The 15,774-nt window shown below is 45.3% G+C and overlaps 1 protein-coding gene across 6 annotated transcripts in view; it reads right to left on the bottom strand.

Annotated features, from left to right (window-relative positions):
• Window positions 1–15,774, bottom strand: part of DLGAP1 (DLG associated protein 1) — a 698,746-nt gene that overhangs the window by 197,325 nt on the left and 485,647 nt on the right. For all 6 annotated transcript variants that reach the window (XM_090039737.1, XM_090039733.1, XM_090039735.1 and 3 more), the window contains one exon: window positions 8,204–8,418. In XM_090039737.1, coding sequence (XP_089895863.1) covers window positions 8,204–8,418 — 215 coding nt within the window. The remainder of the gene's footprint in view (window positions 1–8,203; window positions 8,419–15,774) is intronic.

The raw sequence follows: 15,774 nt of genomic DNA, 5'->3' as shown, positions 1-15,774 counted from the left end.
CACTAAGCGAGTCCAGTCAGATTACTGTACCTGTCTTTTGGCTTAAACAAGGCATAGGTAATAAAGACAGTCTTTCACCTTATACTTGTATACTGTTTTTCTTAGCACAACTAAAACAATTTAAAGGAACTGCACATTGTAAGGGGAAAAGGGTATGATCAGGACAGCTTCGAGGGAATTTCAGTTTCCTATTTTGTGCACATCCTTTAAAGGTCAGATTAACATGTCCTGTTTCTCTCTTTAATAATACAAGAAAAACTTTTTGTCACTTTTCAGTAACGGACAGAAAAATGACACTTCTTCAGTTGGGGCAGATTTGCTAGGTCAATTAATGATAAAAAACCAAGGGGATACTGCCAACAAGGAGAAAGAAAAAGCTTCTCACTTCCTGGTAGGATAATGGGAGTGTAGCAGCGGAGGTGTGGATTCCAAGATCACAGCAAGCTGTGCTCTATTCAAAATGTTACCCAGAGCATATGAAACATGTTCTGTAACCACATGGAAACGATGGCATGGGAGGAAGATTGTAGGAGGGAGATTGTAAGGTATAACAAGAAAAAAATTCAGTAAAAAAACCAGGAAATATTTTGCATTACATAAAGTAGATATGACACAGTTGTGCTTTTAAAAACTTACTACTTACATAAAAAGAAACACTGATAATGAAAACCTTTTCTTGGAAGAGAAGTAGTGTGGGAAATGGTAGGTATGTGGGTGGGAGAGTGTGGGTTGTGGGACCAACATGAGGCGAAACGTATTTGGAGAGAATAATATCCCACACAGTGAAAAAAGTGAAAGCAAATGGGGAGATGTTTTTAAATTAACAAGCTCATTTTTCTTGCAGAGATAAAGTTGAAGTTGAGTAGATGTCACACAGGAGATCATATGGAGAAAGCAAAGGATCCATGAAACCTTATGCACCAGCCTGGCCTCGTGTAGATGCTCCCTGGCCACCTTGGGGCCTGTGCCTGGGGTCTGCTGCAGAGACTGTTTTAGTGGTCTCGATATCAGGTCACGTTCTCCCTGAGGGAAGCTCTGACACTCGCCTGCCACGACCTAGATCTTCCATTTAGTTGTGGGGCTCCCTTCAATTGCTCTCTGTGGGTCAGGTGTCACTCCTAGCAAGCGCTCTTGGGGCTACACCTCCTCTGCACTCCAACCATGTGCCAGCCTCTTAGGGTGACCAAACAATGGTCAGTCGGCTTGCTCCCCCGGTGTTGCCTCCTGTTTCCTCTCCATCCATCCTGTTTCCAGTCTTCCTTGCTTTGCTCCAGTGCCCTCAGGATGGTGGGCTGTCCTTGATAGTGTGCTGGATCTCATTCTCTGCATCGAGATCCCCAAAATGGCCCCAGTCCGCTCTGCCCTTTGAGCAGTGCCTGCAGCCACTTCTGCCAGCCCTGGGGCCCAGGGAAAAAATTAAGAAAAGAAACAATAAACTGAAACTCTGGGGAAGGGTCTCAGCTCACCCCACTCACGCTCCCGGCATCTGTGGACTCTCTCATGGCTTGACGCCTTCCTCCAGCTTCCTCATCATCAGGGTTATACTCCCTTAATTACAGTCAGACCCTTCCAACAGGTCCCTCCTCAGCCTCTCTTGCTCCTGGCCAGGAAGTCCTTGCCCAGCTTGGGGGACAGCTCCACAGCCTGTTCTCTGCAGCATTCCCCCAGCTGCTTCCTGGCCACTGGCTTTTATTTCTGCCGGACAGTGTTCATGGATGATGTCATTGCTCCGCACCAGTTTCAGCTGCAGACAAAAGCAGCTGATGGACCATGTGGGTATTCTGTTTTACTGTGGCTTGTCCGGCCCTGCTGCTTCTGAAAAAGGTAAGTTTGCCCTGTCTTCAGGGCTTTTCTTTTTGTTGTGGTGGCGGGTTGTTTCTGTCTTGAGCCCTGCCATGGAAGGGGCCTCCTGCCTCTTTTCCTTCATCCCCCCTGGGACACCATACTACTACTATTTTATCATAACACTACAGTTTCTTTTTCACAGTCAGCAAATAAATGACGGAGAACTAGAGAAAGGTTCAGTTTTTGGATATAGATTAGGATCTGATCCAAAGCTCCCTAATAATATCAATAGAAAATACCATACTGACCTGAATGGATTTTGGATCAGCCGCATAGAACTCTGATTTACATACAAATTTAGGCAATGGAATTAACTTGTTTTCACTATGTGAAAATGAGTTAGGGACTTAAGTCCAGTCTCTGGCAGATGTTCATGAAACTCACATCATCAGAACTATCAGTTTGCATGGTAGACCAATCAGAGAGGCCAAGGAATGACTAGATACGGAAACAAAATAATCTAGATATGGTTTCCTGTGGGGCAACATTGAGTCACATTAGAAGGTCAATGTGAAGAAGCTTGTATTTTGATTTCCTGGGCCTGACTGTGGTCATTATGTATATAAACAGGAGATTTTGCTTCCTCGAGAGATCACCTGGACATTTTCCACAAAAATATATATTAAGTGTTTTTATATATATGGTAGGTTTATGTTTCATATACTAGGGCCTTAAAAATAAATGTTTTCTAACAGATGTGGTCTAATCTCAGACAACATTTCAACCAGTACCATGGGAGGAAAATTCTACTTAATTTTATTTCCTTTTGAAAAGTAGAAGATAAAGTAAAAATGCTATATTTCCCCACATACAACATGCACCAGAATAAGATATTCACCTTTTTTCTGAAATGCAGAATGAAGAAAAATAAGATCTTTCCTCATAGTCAGTAAATGAGTAACAGCAGTTAGGGAGCAAAATCTGCTCAGTGTTCTGTTCCTTGTGGATCTTGAGCAGCGTTGTTTTTCTTTTAACCCAGCAGAAACTTAAGCAGTGGAAACTGTTGTTACCATATTTCCTAGCTTATAATGTACACCCCAATTTCCAGCACCTAAATTTTTTTGGGGAAAAAGGTACATGCTTTATGTGAGAAAATATGGTATTTATTAAACAATCTTTCCACGTCACTGTTGTTTCCTAGTGTGACATAGGTTTCATTTCAGCAAAGCACCTAAAAGGATGCAAATGGAACTTAAAAAATGCGAAAGTTAAAATATGCTCTTAAGAACCCCCACAAATTGGAGGGATTTTAAAAACTACGGGGGGGCCTGTATACAAGCCAGGAGGCTGCTCACTGTAACTATAGCACATCAGAGCAGACACAATTGAGTTGGCTAAAGCATGGTAATTACTTTGCTCCAACCAACCTCCGTGTCACGTGTATCAGCATCCCCACACTTCAAAATGGTGGCAGCAGCACTTTAACTAAAGCTCGTTTGATAAGCTTTAGATAATGTGCCCCTGCCACCATTTTGACGCATAGGGACACTGATACACAAGATGCTCTGGGCTCTTTAATTAGAGAGGCACCTGGAGTTGCTCCAATTAAAGCACTTTGCACAGACCCCTGGAGTATTTGTAAAATTGCCCTATGTGCCAAAAAGTGCTTTGCTGAGTAAGAGCCAGAGGGATAAAGAAGTTTCTCCTTCCTTTCTTGCCTGTAGCTGTTGCATATATTTTTTCTACTTGGCACCTTGCTGTATCTAAAACCTTTTCTGGATCTTATTTTTAGGTGCTTATTTTTTCATTTTTAATTATTTTAAATTATTTTCCTAACTTCACCTACTGTCATCACGAATCATCATATGTTCAAGAGCTAGCATTTTAGTCTCCCACCAAACAACAATGGTCATAGAAGTGACTGTGGAACCCAAGATACCTGTATTCTGGGGCCTCCAGCAGCAGTTCCGCCCAGGTTGAGAGGGTACTCCAGAATAAAGAGAATCTCAGAAAAAAAACCTCATTACTGTCAGAACAGTAGGAGAGCAGAAAAGACTGTTCAGAGAAATTGTGAATCCCCTTCATGGGAGATATCCCAGAAGAGGAAACCATAGGCATATTTCTAGGATAGCATAGAGTTAGGGCATCCTACATTTGTGCACTTAGACTTTGAGGTCCCATCCAACCCTATAATTCTAGTTTATGTGTATGGGCTTTGTGGTGGTGAAAGGTGCTTAGAGTCACCTCTCTGGTGGGGACCTTATGGGTAACTGGCATTGCCTCCAAAGGTGGGGCCAGATATGACCATTTAGGGCCAGATATGGCAGACTTTTGAGGAATGTGCTCTGTCTAGTCCAGTATCCTGTTTCACAAAGTGGGACAGAGTAGATGCTGGAGGAGAATGAATAGTGCATGTCCAGACATTTCTGGCTCCACTCCCACCACAGCTTTCAGCATTTAGATATCTCTGTGCTGAGCGGATCTGTGTGTATTAGTTCCTGAACTGAAAGCACTATGGTTGTATTAGTGTGGCACTGTGCACACAGCAATAAGCTCTTCTGAGAAGCAGAGCTATTACCCTGCACAGAGCCTTGCTCTAATGTGCCTATGTTGTTTCTGGTTCAGGAGCTGGCGTGCCCAGCATGGCATAGCTCAGCAAATAGCTGCTCTGTACTGTGCAGGCATATTCTGAAAGTGTCTGCAAAAACTAAGAGTGTAACATTGGTAACAATGATAAAACACTCTACAGCCTATTTCTTAGATGAGGTCTCTGAGCAGTGGAGAGGAGGACAAAGAAGGAGAGAAAATTGATGAAAGAAGTGCAGAAGGAGTCTTCTGTTACTAATCATGAAGACAATGAAAAAATATTAAAACCTGTAGTGTTAGGCTACAGTTAAATTATATTTAGGCTAGTTTCTATTTCAGTGAGCACTAATTCACTATTGCAACTGAAGTTTTTGCAAAGAACAGACTGAAACAAATGTTGACTTAAATATGAGACAAACAAGAACAACAATGAAAAATTATTTTTTGGAGAGCTGTATCCAGAGGGGTAAGGCCACATGGCCGCATCCCCCTGTGGATGTGGACAAATGTGCAGTAAGCTCTGAGCTTACCCAATTGTCAGCTCAGATCCTGTTCATATGTGCCATGAAATCTGAGGTCACCAGCTGCTTATCACAGGCTCTAGCTGCAGCCCCTGCTTTCATGCAGCTCTAGAGTCAAGTGGATGAGTGCTGCCACCGTTCATCCATCTCATCCAGAGGCAGGGAAAAAGAGGGGATGAGCATCCCATACCAATTCTTCATTCTAAAATCACTTTAATACACTGCTTTAAGAGTTCCCAACTCTTGCAATTTTTTTGCAACTCTCATGATATATGGGACTTTAAAGCCTCAGACCTTGACTTCATAAAATGAAATTAGAATCTCAGCTCCCATTTAAATATATAGATGTGTATCACATATGAAGAGAGAAGCTTGAAAAAAGTAAATCCTAAATGTCTATACAAGAAGGCATGAAAAGGACCCCAGTTATATTGTTTTTATAGTCTCAAAAGTCAGGTGTTTAAAATCTCAAAATCTAAAGTCTAACATGTTTTTTTGGGGTCTGATTCATGATTTTTGAATGCTTCAGGTTGGCACTACTGAAATGCCCTAAGAAAGGTCATAAACTGCATAACTCTTGGAATTGCCACAGGGTGAATCACAAGTGGAACTGTGACTCTGAGTATCAAAATTCATCCCAGGGCACATTTTTTATACTTGAAGAAAAATAATTGGTTGTAGCCCTGAAAAAGGTGCAGGCTACCTTCCTTCAGTCGACCGAACTCTGGCATATAGATAGTCTACTCCCTGCCCTGCTTGTTTCCCGCCTCATGAACAGTATGTGGACTCAAAGGGTGTGTCTACACATTTGTTACTGTGCTTTTGCTAGTGTGCATTAAATTTAGTACCTCCACTGTGTGGTACTAGAATAGGGTGCACTAGCCTATTTTAATGCACATTAGCAAAATGCACGTTTTTTGTGATGCTTTAATGCACATCATAATAGGCTAATGTACATTAAAGCACATGTGTAGATGTGCCCACAGTCTTTAATCCTCACATCCACTTCCTTGCCTAGTTACAGCAGGGCTGACTCTCAGTTGATCTGGTTTAAAATGTAATCACTGGGGGCATTTGTATAAACAGCAAAATGTGAGCCAGCACGCAGAAAATGGTGGCGGCGTGGTTTTGAACTAAAACACATCAAAGGTGTTTTAGTTCAAAAGTGTACTGCTGCCATTTTCTGTGTGCTGATGTGTATTTCACCATTTGTATAAATATATGCAATGCAGCACTGGGCACATCAGCTTGCATGCTCCACAGACTTGATTAATCAAGTCTGCTCCAATGTGCTGGATTTCAGTGCACCAGAGCAGACAAAGGTACATGTATACATGCCCCTGGATAGTATGATTAAGCATCAGATGCTAAGAAAACAGACAGACATTGACTGATCAGGTTTCATGCTGCTAATTCGAGAAACACCAGGGTTTAACCAGGGTATCTGGTGATGATGATTCATAAACCAGGTAATGATTCATAAACCAGGTTCTGTGTATAAATTTGCCATCTGTTTACATTGAGATAGTGAGGTATTTTTATACTATGCTGTTTGTTCTCTCTCATTTCTAGTATTAGTAGTATAACTGTTGTCCATTGAACTACTTACATGCTTATGCTTATAATAAAGCATATGCTTTAGCACTTCAGGAGCTTGCATAATAAATTGAGAAGTAAAAGACTTGCTAGAATTGCTCTACAACCATGATGTTCCTCAGGAGTGCTGTGGCACCCTGGGGTATTGTACGATCTTTCTAAGGATGTTGTGCAATATGAGCACTATTAGGTATGCAACGTCTACATGTGACTCACAAGATACAGATTTCAAATAGGAATCCATAGTTTCAAAAATATTCTGATCTGCTGTGGTCTTCCCAATTTCTTTGCAGCATCAGAATTACATTATTATACTTTCACAATCAAAAGAATGAATGAAACCAAGAGACAGTATTTTCTGAAAGGGGCCTTTAGTTTAATACATGGGTACTGAACCCCCACCCCATAGGCTGGATCTGGCCTATGTAGCCATGTCATCTGGCCTGCAAGACATTCCAAGGGCATGGAAATTTGATGGTGAGAAAATGGTTGCAAAGTCAATTGCTGCATCTTTGCTCCCAAATTTCTAGATTCATGGGAATTCTTGCAGGCATGATAACATAGCGCTGTGCATCAGATCACACCAGCATACAGCTGGATCTGGGCGTGTGGGATCAGGTATGTGTGCAGTTGGATTGGGGTGGTGGGCAGTGCACAGCTGGATTAGGTCAGTACATGGCTGGATTAGGTTAGTGGCACGGCAGCACATGCTTGTATAAGCCAACATATGGTATGTGGCCAGATCCAGGGATGTAGAATGGGGTCTATGGACCAAATATGTATGGAATCTATCCTGTAGACTGACCCTGCACCACTCATTTGGCTCACAGGGCCAGAAAGTTTGGTACCTCTGGTGTAACAAGGCTTGAAAAGCACTCCTTTAAGGTAAAGCCAAGGTAGGATGACCTGAACATGACTTTGCTGCCCCAGGTTAAGAGGTATTTAGGATTACATTCTGAATTGGACAGATGCTCCTCCTTCCCTGGACATAATAGTTATTAGAAACACTTTTCACCATCACAGGGAAATTTAATGAGTGCCTTAGCTACTCCAAATAATTTGCAACTACTCCATTCAACTGGATACACATTATTTAATCCTAATCAAACTAATATCTATTTCATCACCTTCTTCAGTGGTGACTGCCATCTTGTGATCTGAGGTTGTGGACAAATGTACAGCTAATTCACCTACCTAGTGACTACTACTATGCCTTGCACTATGTGTTGTGGGAGCATCCTGTTTACCTTTAACTCCCTTGTAATGAAAGCAGACAGACAAACTTAAATTGGTATTACCTAGACAGGCAAAGTTTTACCTATGAGTTTTCATGTAGTAAATCTCTAACAGATTGGAGTGAAACCACCAGACTTAGAGCTTGCTTTGTTGGTTTGGTACTGTTTTCCACTAATGCAATGATGATTAAAGAATATACATAGTTATTTAAATACATTTCTGCTTAAGAAAAAAAAAGAACTTTAAGCATGTCGTCAGTCTCACCGTAATCAACAAACTGATCCTCTTTGCCATTTGAGTCCTAAATATTAGGCAACTGTTCAGGAATTACATGCTTAAGTCTATCTGTATTTAAAAAAACACTTAAAAGGAAATCACTGGGATTTAAGTGTTTCCTTAATGGGTACCCAGAATCTGAAATGGGCAGACAAGAACAGAAAACATGGAGAGATCCTCGGTTAATTTTGACTATGTCTTACTTGAGGGTGGTGAGTTCTGTAAGTGATGGCTGGGTAGCCTTGAGATAGCTCTCCCTTCTTGCTGCAATCTTTGGAGATGGCTTTGGGCTGGTGTCTGAGTCCCCACTGTCATCATCTCCCATGGCTTTAATGTAACTACCACTGCGCATTCGCCGGCATGGAATCTCATCATCTTTGCCTCGTGGAGTGTACCCAGTCCATTCGTCCTGAGGAACCTATAGAAATAAACACAACGCACTCATTCACTGTACCTCTCTATTACAGTTTGAGGAGAAACTCCAAAACTATAAAACTAAGCAAAGAAAAATTTAAAGAATTATATATTTCCTAATTGTTTCTCCACACATTCTTTTCATTCTCACTTTATTGAGAGCAATATGTAAAGTGAATGATTTATATAACATTGTGACCTGCTATGGCTAATGCCAAACTTGGGTTGTCAAAAATTGATTTACATGTTGTGAATATTCATGTTGTCCTACTAAGATTACCATTAGGAGTGCATCACTGTGGCATCTGGACCTTTATAAATTGTTAAATGTAACCCCGAACACATGAGAGGCAAGGATTTTTTGGGGTCATTTCTTTTATTGGACCAACTGCATGGTTAGAATAAAGTTAGACAATCTTTTGAATGCAAGATATTTTTCATAACCCAACATACAGAACTTTCAGTACAGCGGATCATACATCCATTGCTTCCCATATATTATGATAGCGCCTAGATTTTAGTTTATTTACACATTCATAATGAAAAGGCAAGTACTGAATTACCTATTAAATTTAAATTACTCCTCAGCTGCCAACACCTCACTGCAATCACCAACTTGAGCCTGGAAGGTAAATAAACCCTTACAAATATAACTATTGCCAGTATTTTAATTTTTATGGCATAGTCTAGCAATTTTGCTAAAACCCAACAAAATACTGTGCTAGACAAAGAAAAAATGATTCCACAATCTTGACCACCAGTTTGCCAATGATTATAATGACTGTTCCTGATTATTATAATTAGCCAGTAAAGCTAATTGTAAACAAAAATGGTGTTCCTTTTCCATTTTTCATCACTGATAGCTAGAAAATGGTATTTAGAGGTTTGCTTTTGGGAATTGGCTTATAGGTAAAGTAGATATGCATTAGAATAATGGTCCAGGGGAACAGCAAGTGTTAACTGATTTCCAAAAAACCTGTCTGTGAAAAATTTTCTCCAAGGCCCGCTCTGTCTGATACAGGAAAGGAGCAAGCAGACACACAGGCTAGGAATTGAAGCCATGTTTCCTGTTCCATAACACAAGATAAGATGGCATCAGGTCACAGTGCCCAACTGCAGGGCCCTTGGGATTTTCAGTTTTGGGGAACAGCCCATAGGAGGACACCAGAAAGAACCAAAATAGGATATGCACATGTGATGGGTTTGTGAAACAAAGGAATATGCTGACAGGATAGAACTTGGACAGTATGACAACCACTGAGAGACCAATCAGCAATGGCCAGAAATGAAGAGTCATCAGAAGGGGAAAAGAATACAAAAAGAAGGAATTTCAGGGCAGTAAAGGGTCCCCAAGAAGGGAACCCAAGGCCACCACAGACAGAGGGCACACCACCAACCCATCTCACCCATTCGACTGGGGGAGGGTGGGCCTCAGCCTCTGACCTCCAGACTGCTGACATCTGACATTCAAGAGAACCTTAGGGTAAAGCTTGCATAGTGGCCAGACATACCTCCCCTCTAATGACAGCTCTAGGACTGGGAGATATAGAATTGTTTGCATTATTCTTATCTGCTATCACTGTGTATCACAACATTTCCCCTATTATTGAATGGAAAGGTCATGGTCAGTCTGAGGGTTTTGGGTCCTCCCAAAATAAGGCATCTGGGTCATAAAACCAGTGCCAATAACCACCTCCAATCTCAAATTCCAAGACTCTTTCTTTAAATATTTCTAAAATCCATTTCCTCTTCTTTCTCTAATGCCATAATTATATTTAATCACCTAATTACCATTTGGTCCCCCTCACTACAAAAAGGGTGTGGAAAAATTGAAGAATCCAGTGGAGGGCAATGAAAATGGTTAGGGGGTTGGGCCACATGACTTCTGAGCAAAGACTGAGGGAACTGGGCTTTTTTAGTCTGCAAAAGAGAAGGCTGGGTGTGTCTACATGAGACATGTTACTCCGCATTAGCACAGTTTACTGCACAGTAAGCGCATGCATCTACAAGTGCGTGCACTTACTGAGACAGAAAAACCCTTAATCCCACTTAAATTTCCTACTTGTAAATACAAGTAGTAAATTTAAGTGAGATTAGTTAATGCACAGTAGTGCACATGTAGACATGACCCATGGGCCTCTCATATGCTGAGGAAAGCATTGATGCTAGTGGCGATGACCTCCTCAGCAACAGCAGGCAGGGACATGTAGGGTGGAATTTGAGGGCCAGCCTAAACTTGCCCCCTGCACTGTTGAAGCTCAGGGTCCCAAACTAGGAGTGCAGGTATGCCCAGGGCACCATGAGGATCAATAGCAGCAGGGCGAAGTGGGTCAGGCACCCCTTAGCCCATGCAAACAGCTCACCGTGCACTGCCCAGGGCACGCACAGCAGGAGGGGCACACTCTTGGCACAGTAGCAGTACAGTCCTGGGGTGCCTCTCCACAGAAGACCCCAGCGGGGGAGGGAGGAGGCATGGGCAGCTCCTTGCCCCTGTAGTTGTCCAGGACATCTGTGCCTCTCACGCGCAGGCACCATGGGCTGGGCAGCAACACAGATGATCATTTGGCCTGCAGCAGGAGGGGGAGGGCAGCAGGGTCCGGAGCAGGGGCAAGCAATCATTTTGGGCATAGGGCCACTTACTGAGTTTTGGCAAGCTGTAGAAGGCCGCATGGGTAGGCCCACCCCTTGACAGGTGCCCCATTCCCTGTTCACCATCTTGTGACCAGAAGTCTTGCCCCTAACCCCTGGCCTTTGTTACCAGAAGTCCCTTCCCCTGCCCCCAGAAGTACTCCTTTCAGCAAAGGGTTTGCCATCTAGGAACCAGAAAAATACCAAATTATATTCTAAAAAGTGAACATCTACAACATTAATTAATTTGATTTCAAAAAATATTTTTGTCCTGATTGACATGTGTTTGTGTAGTGTACATAGAGGTGATTGCACAATAGCTTAAAATGAAGTCTTACTCTTGTATATTGTGGGGGGTGGGTATAGGTTTGTGGTGTGATGTGGGTGTGTGTGTGGACATGTGGGGTGTGGGTGAGTATGGGGTTTGTAGGGGCCTGTCCTTGGGAGAAGAGTGGCAGGGTATGGCAGTGCAAAGGGGGGTGTGGGTGCACATGTATGGTGGAGTATGCATGTACACCCACACAGCCCTTTGCACTCACCCTATGAAAACACATACATTCTCTGCCTCTGTCCTTACACACACACACACACACACACACTCTGCTGCTGAGCTTGGACACATACATATACATGCACGCACACACCACATACCAGTGTGGTCCTGTGCTCCGCAGTCTGGTGATGTAGCTGGGAGCCACGTGGTGCTGGAGCAGGGCAGGGGCAGGAAAGCAGGGAACTGGCTGGGGGCAGGGTAGGACTGGGCTGCTCAAGCCTGTGGAGGGCTTCCTCTGGGTCCTACTGCCCCTGGCTCCTGTCAGGTTTGACAGGCTGTCAGCAGCGAATAAATATTAATTCACTAAATTTTTTAGGGGCCCTGTGGGCTGAACAGAATGGCCTGGCAGGCCAGATCTGGCCCGTGGCCCCTGGTCTGGAGTCATGGCATCAGGTGCTATCAGGAGCCTGGCCTGTCCCATTGTGGGAATGGGGTGGGGAAGGCAGGCTTCCTGCAGCTAGAACCCATTGGGCCACCAGACCAAAGGAAGCATTGCAGGGACAGTGGGCTTGGCCAGCTGCCACCTGGGCCTAGACTAGCCAACTTATCATGGTCCCTGGGCACCCATGCATGCCTGACCCCTGATCTGGAGCTGGGCACTGCATCTGGTTCCTGGTACAGAGCATCTTATCTCTAAAATGTTGCAATGTCTCACGAAAAGCTTCTGTCTCATGGCTCTGCTGGTCCTGCATCTGGACACTGGGGAAAGGTCACAGTTGGCAGTGGGGATGCTGGCTCAGGGTCACAGCTGCCTATTACCCCTAGCCCCAATCACCTGCTGGTGCCTGCCCACTGGCCCACAGCAGACCCCCACCTAGGCCTGGGAGGAGGTCCTCTACCATCACCAGCTGCCAGGAGCCCCTGGCCTGGCCTCTGCATTGGGTAGCCCACCACCCAGATCCCCAGCCTCAGCCTAGCCCTGCCACTTACTCTGGCTCCATGCCTGCATGCAGGCATGGAGCCAGAGCTGTCTGGACTGGTGCCTGGACTCTGCCTGCTGGAGAGGAAGCCAGCCATGCCAGAGGAGCACTGGCTGCTGTCACTCCTGGGAAAATTCCCCATTCCCCATACTCACCGCAGTGTCTGGACCCATGGGGAGTGGCCAGAGGCCATGGTGCTGGTTGCCTGCCTGCAGGCTCTACCTCCTAGGTGCTCCAAGCCCCATGGCTCCCCACTCTGGGACACCATAAAAGTCACTTTGTAAATAGTTTGCATAGGGACAAGGACTTTTTATTGTTGGTGGGTGGAGTGGGTGGTGGAGGGGCTTTGTTGGGCAAGGAGGGGGAAGGGGGGGCTCTGTGTGTTGGAGAGGCAGGGAGAGGGGTCTGTGTGATGTGATATGAAGAGGATAAAGGCTTGTTCTTCCAACATGTGTCTGTAGTGAACATGGTGCTGAAGGTGAACAGGGGAGGTCGGGGATCCATGGGTAGCAGGGTAGGTGGGATACAGTGGGGAGTAAAGGAGGAGGTGTTTAGCTAGAGCCCCTGTACCCATGCCCTGGCCCCTGCTGGCAGGTGTATGGCTCTCTTGGGGCCTCAGTGAGGGGGGTCCACTGCTATCACTGCCACTGCAAGTGGTGTTCCATTGCCAGGCATCCTCCATGTGCCGCACCTCCTGCGTCCAGGCCTTGCAGATGTTATGCAGCATGCAGGCTTCTACAATGACCCATGGGGGGTTGTCCTCGGTGATCTCAAGTTGGGCAGTGAGGGCATGTCAGTGACCCTTGAGGCAGTCAAAGGTGCACTCCACAAGGGCACGGGTCCAGCGCAGTCACTGGTTAAAGCAGGCCTAGAAGGGGTCCGGGTGGTCTGGCAGGGGTCCAGGTGTAAGGTTGCATCAGTCAGGGCAGGAGTGGGTGGGTAGGATCCCTGATGAATAGGGGCAGGACCATGATGGCACCCAGCTACAGGTGTGATACCCCCAGAGTAAAGTGCCCACTCTCCACCAGTCCCACAAGGCCAGAGTTGTGAAACACATGGGTGTTGTAAGTGCTGGTGTTAACATTGGTGAACATGCTGTCCATGATGACCTGCGGGACCATGGAGTGAAATCTTCTGCAGCTGTAATAGGGGTGGTCTCCATGGGGTGGATAGGTGATAGGGATGTGGGTCCCCGCCAGGACCCCAATACACCACCACCAGGGGGTCATGGACATGGAGCACAGTGTGCCGTAGCACATCCTGGAGGGCCCCACACACCACCAGGACTGCCTCCCCAGCAGTGGCCTTGTCCATGCTGAAAAGGCATCTGATGTATTGGAGGCTGGCAGGCATAGCCAGCTTCAGCATGGTGAGGGCCAGCCAGGTGTCTGTGGGGAGGGCCAGGCACATGCCAGTGTCCTGATGCTCCAAGTGGGGCCACAGCTGTTGGAGCCGGTTCTGAAAGGTGGCTTAGTTCATGCAGAAGCCATCCAGCCACTGCTCGTCATCCCAGGTGTATTGGACAATGTGCCACCACCAATCCTAGCTGGCATGGCAGGCCCAGAAGTAGTGGAGCTGGAGGCCCATGTGGGTGTTTGCAGCCCCGGTAGTGGCACTGTGTAGCCCCTTGCTGGTGTTCCTGGCAGTGGCAGTTTCGCAGTGGCAGTGGTGGCATGCTGTGGCCAGGCAGGCAGTTGCTGGTTGTGGGAGAGTCAGGTAGAATGAAAGCTGTGGACCAGGTGGCAGTCAGTGTGGTGGGCCAACAGAGTGATCATAGGGGCCAGGAGGAGCCCAGGGCACTGGTTGTCACTGCCAGGGTCAGGGGCTGGAGCAATCATAGTGCAGGAGGTTGTATGGCCAAGGAGAAAGCTGACGCATATTGTCCCTGCTCTTGGTATGCTGCTCCTGGGCAAGGAAGAGGCTGGCCAGAGAGCAGCAAGCTGGGCTGGATTTTAAAGAGGGCTACCAAGTGCTGGCAGCTGCAGCCAGAGCCTGGTGGCCACAGGGCCTCATTGTGGGGCTGCAGAAAACTGGATGCAAATCTTCTCCCTAATACCTGCATGTGTAGATGTCTGCCTGAAAATCCTTACTCCAGATTAGTTTACATCAGAGTAAATTGAGGCCAGAATAAATGCATGTGTAGATGCATTCACTGAGGAAGGATTTAATAGCAGCCTTCAACTATCTGAAAGCTAGTTCCAAAGAGGATGGTGCTAGACTGTTCTCAGTGATGGCAGATGACAGAACAAGGAGCAATGGTCTGAAGTTGCAGCAAGGAAAGTTTAGGTTTGATTTTAGGAAAAACTCTCTCACTGGGAGGGTAGTAAAAGACTGTAATGGATTACCCAGAGAGGTTGTGGACTCCCCATCCTTGAAGGTTTTTAAGACCCAGCTGGACAAATCCTTGGCTGGGATGATCTAGTTGGGGATGGCCCTGCTTTGAGCAAGGAAAGTTTAGGTTTGAGCAAGGAGTTGGACTAGAACTAAATGACCTTCTGGGATCTCTTCCAACCCTAATTTTCTATTCTATTTTTTTATGTTGATGATTGCATCTTCTTTCTTTTAACCTCTTTTCTCAGCTCTTCTTCCTTTCCTGCTGCTGCGAGGGACAAATAATACTGGCTTCCCTTTCTTGAATTTCTGCATTAGCTCCTTCACAAATTCTGCATTAAATTCAAGCTTCTCGTTCATTTTGGAAGTACTCCAGTGAAACAATTCTTCCCCTACTCAAGGCATGTTTGCACTGGCTTTCTGGCAAGCCTATGAGTGCCACTGAGACCATACATCCTGCTCATTCACTGCCACTCCAGAAATTAAGTTATGTAGCCAGTTTAGTACATGTGTATGTGAACAATGCCAAAAAACATGTTCACAATGGTGTGCCTGAGGACAGCTCATCCCACTTGCTCAGGGCTGTCCTAAACCAGCACCCTGCATAATTTCTGGGGGTTTGGCACACAGTGAGTATGAGCATGTGGCAGGGTTTGCTTCTCGGCAGTGTTCCTGGGCTCATCATAGAGACTGAAAAGTTACTAGAGCTTTGGTCTTTTTCTTTAACAGAGTTTGGATTTCAACAGATTTTGGATTTCATCTCCCAAGTCTGTTCTTGTCTATGTCTCTGCCATCATTTCTTCTCACTGCCCAAGCTTCTTTATCTACTTATTTTTATGCCGTCTTCTATATTATCTTGACTGCTTGAAATGTCCTCTAGTGACTGTTCTGTAAAGCACATACACTAAGTTGATGTTATGCTGTGTAC

Source organism: Crocodylus siamensis, chromosome 3 (assembly GCF_052110815.1).
Source record: "Crocodylus siamensis isolate JL-2025a chromosome 3, ASM5211081v1, whole genome shotgun sequence".
NCBI classification, from domain to species: Eukaryota; Metazoa; Chordata; order Crocodylia; family Crocodylidae; genus Crocodylus; species Crocodylus siamensis.
Note: the sequence above shows the minus strand (reverse complement) of the source record. Positions and strands in the feature narration are given on the sequence as shown.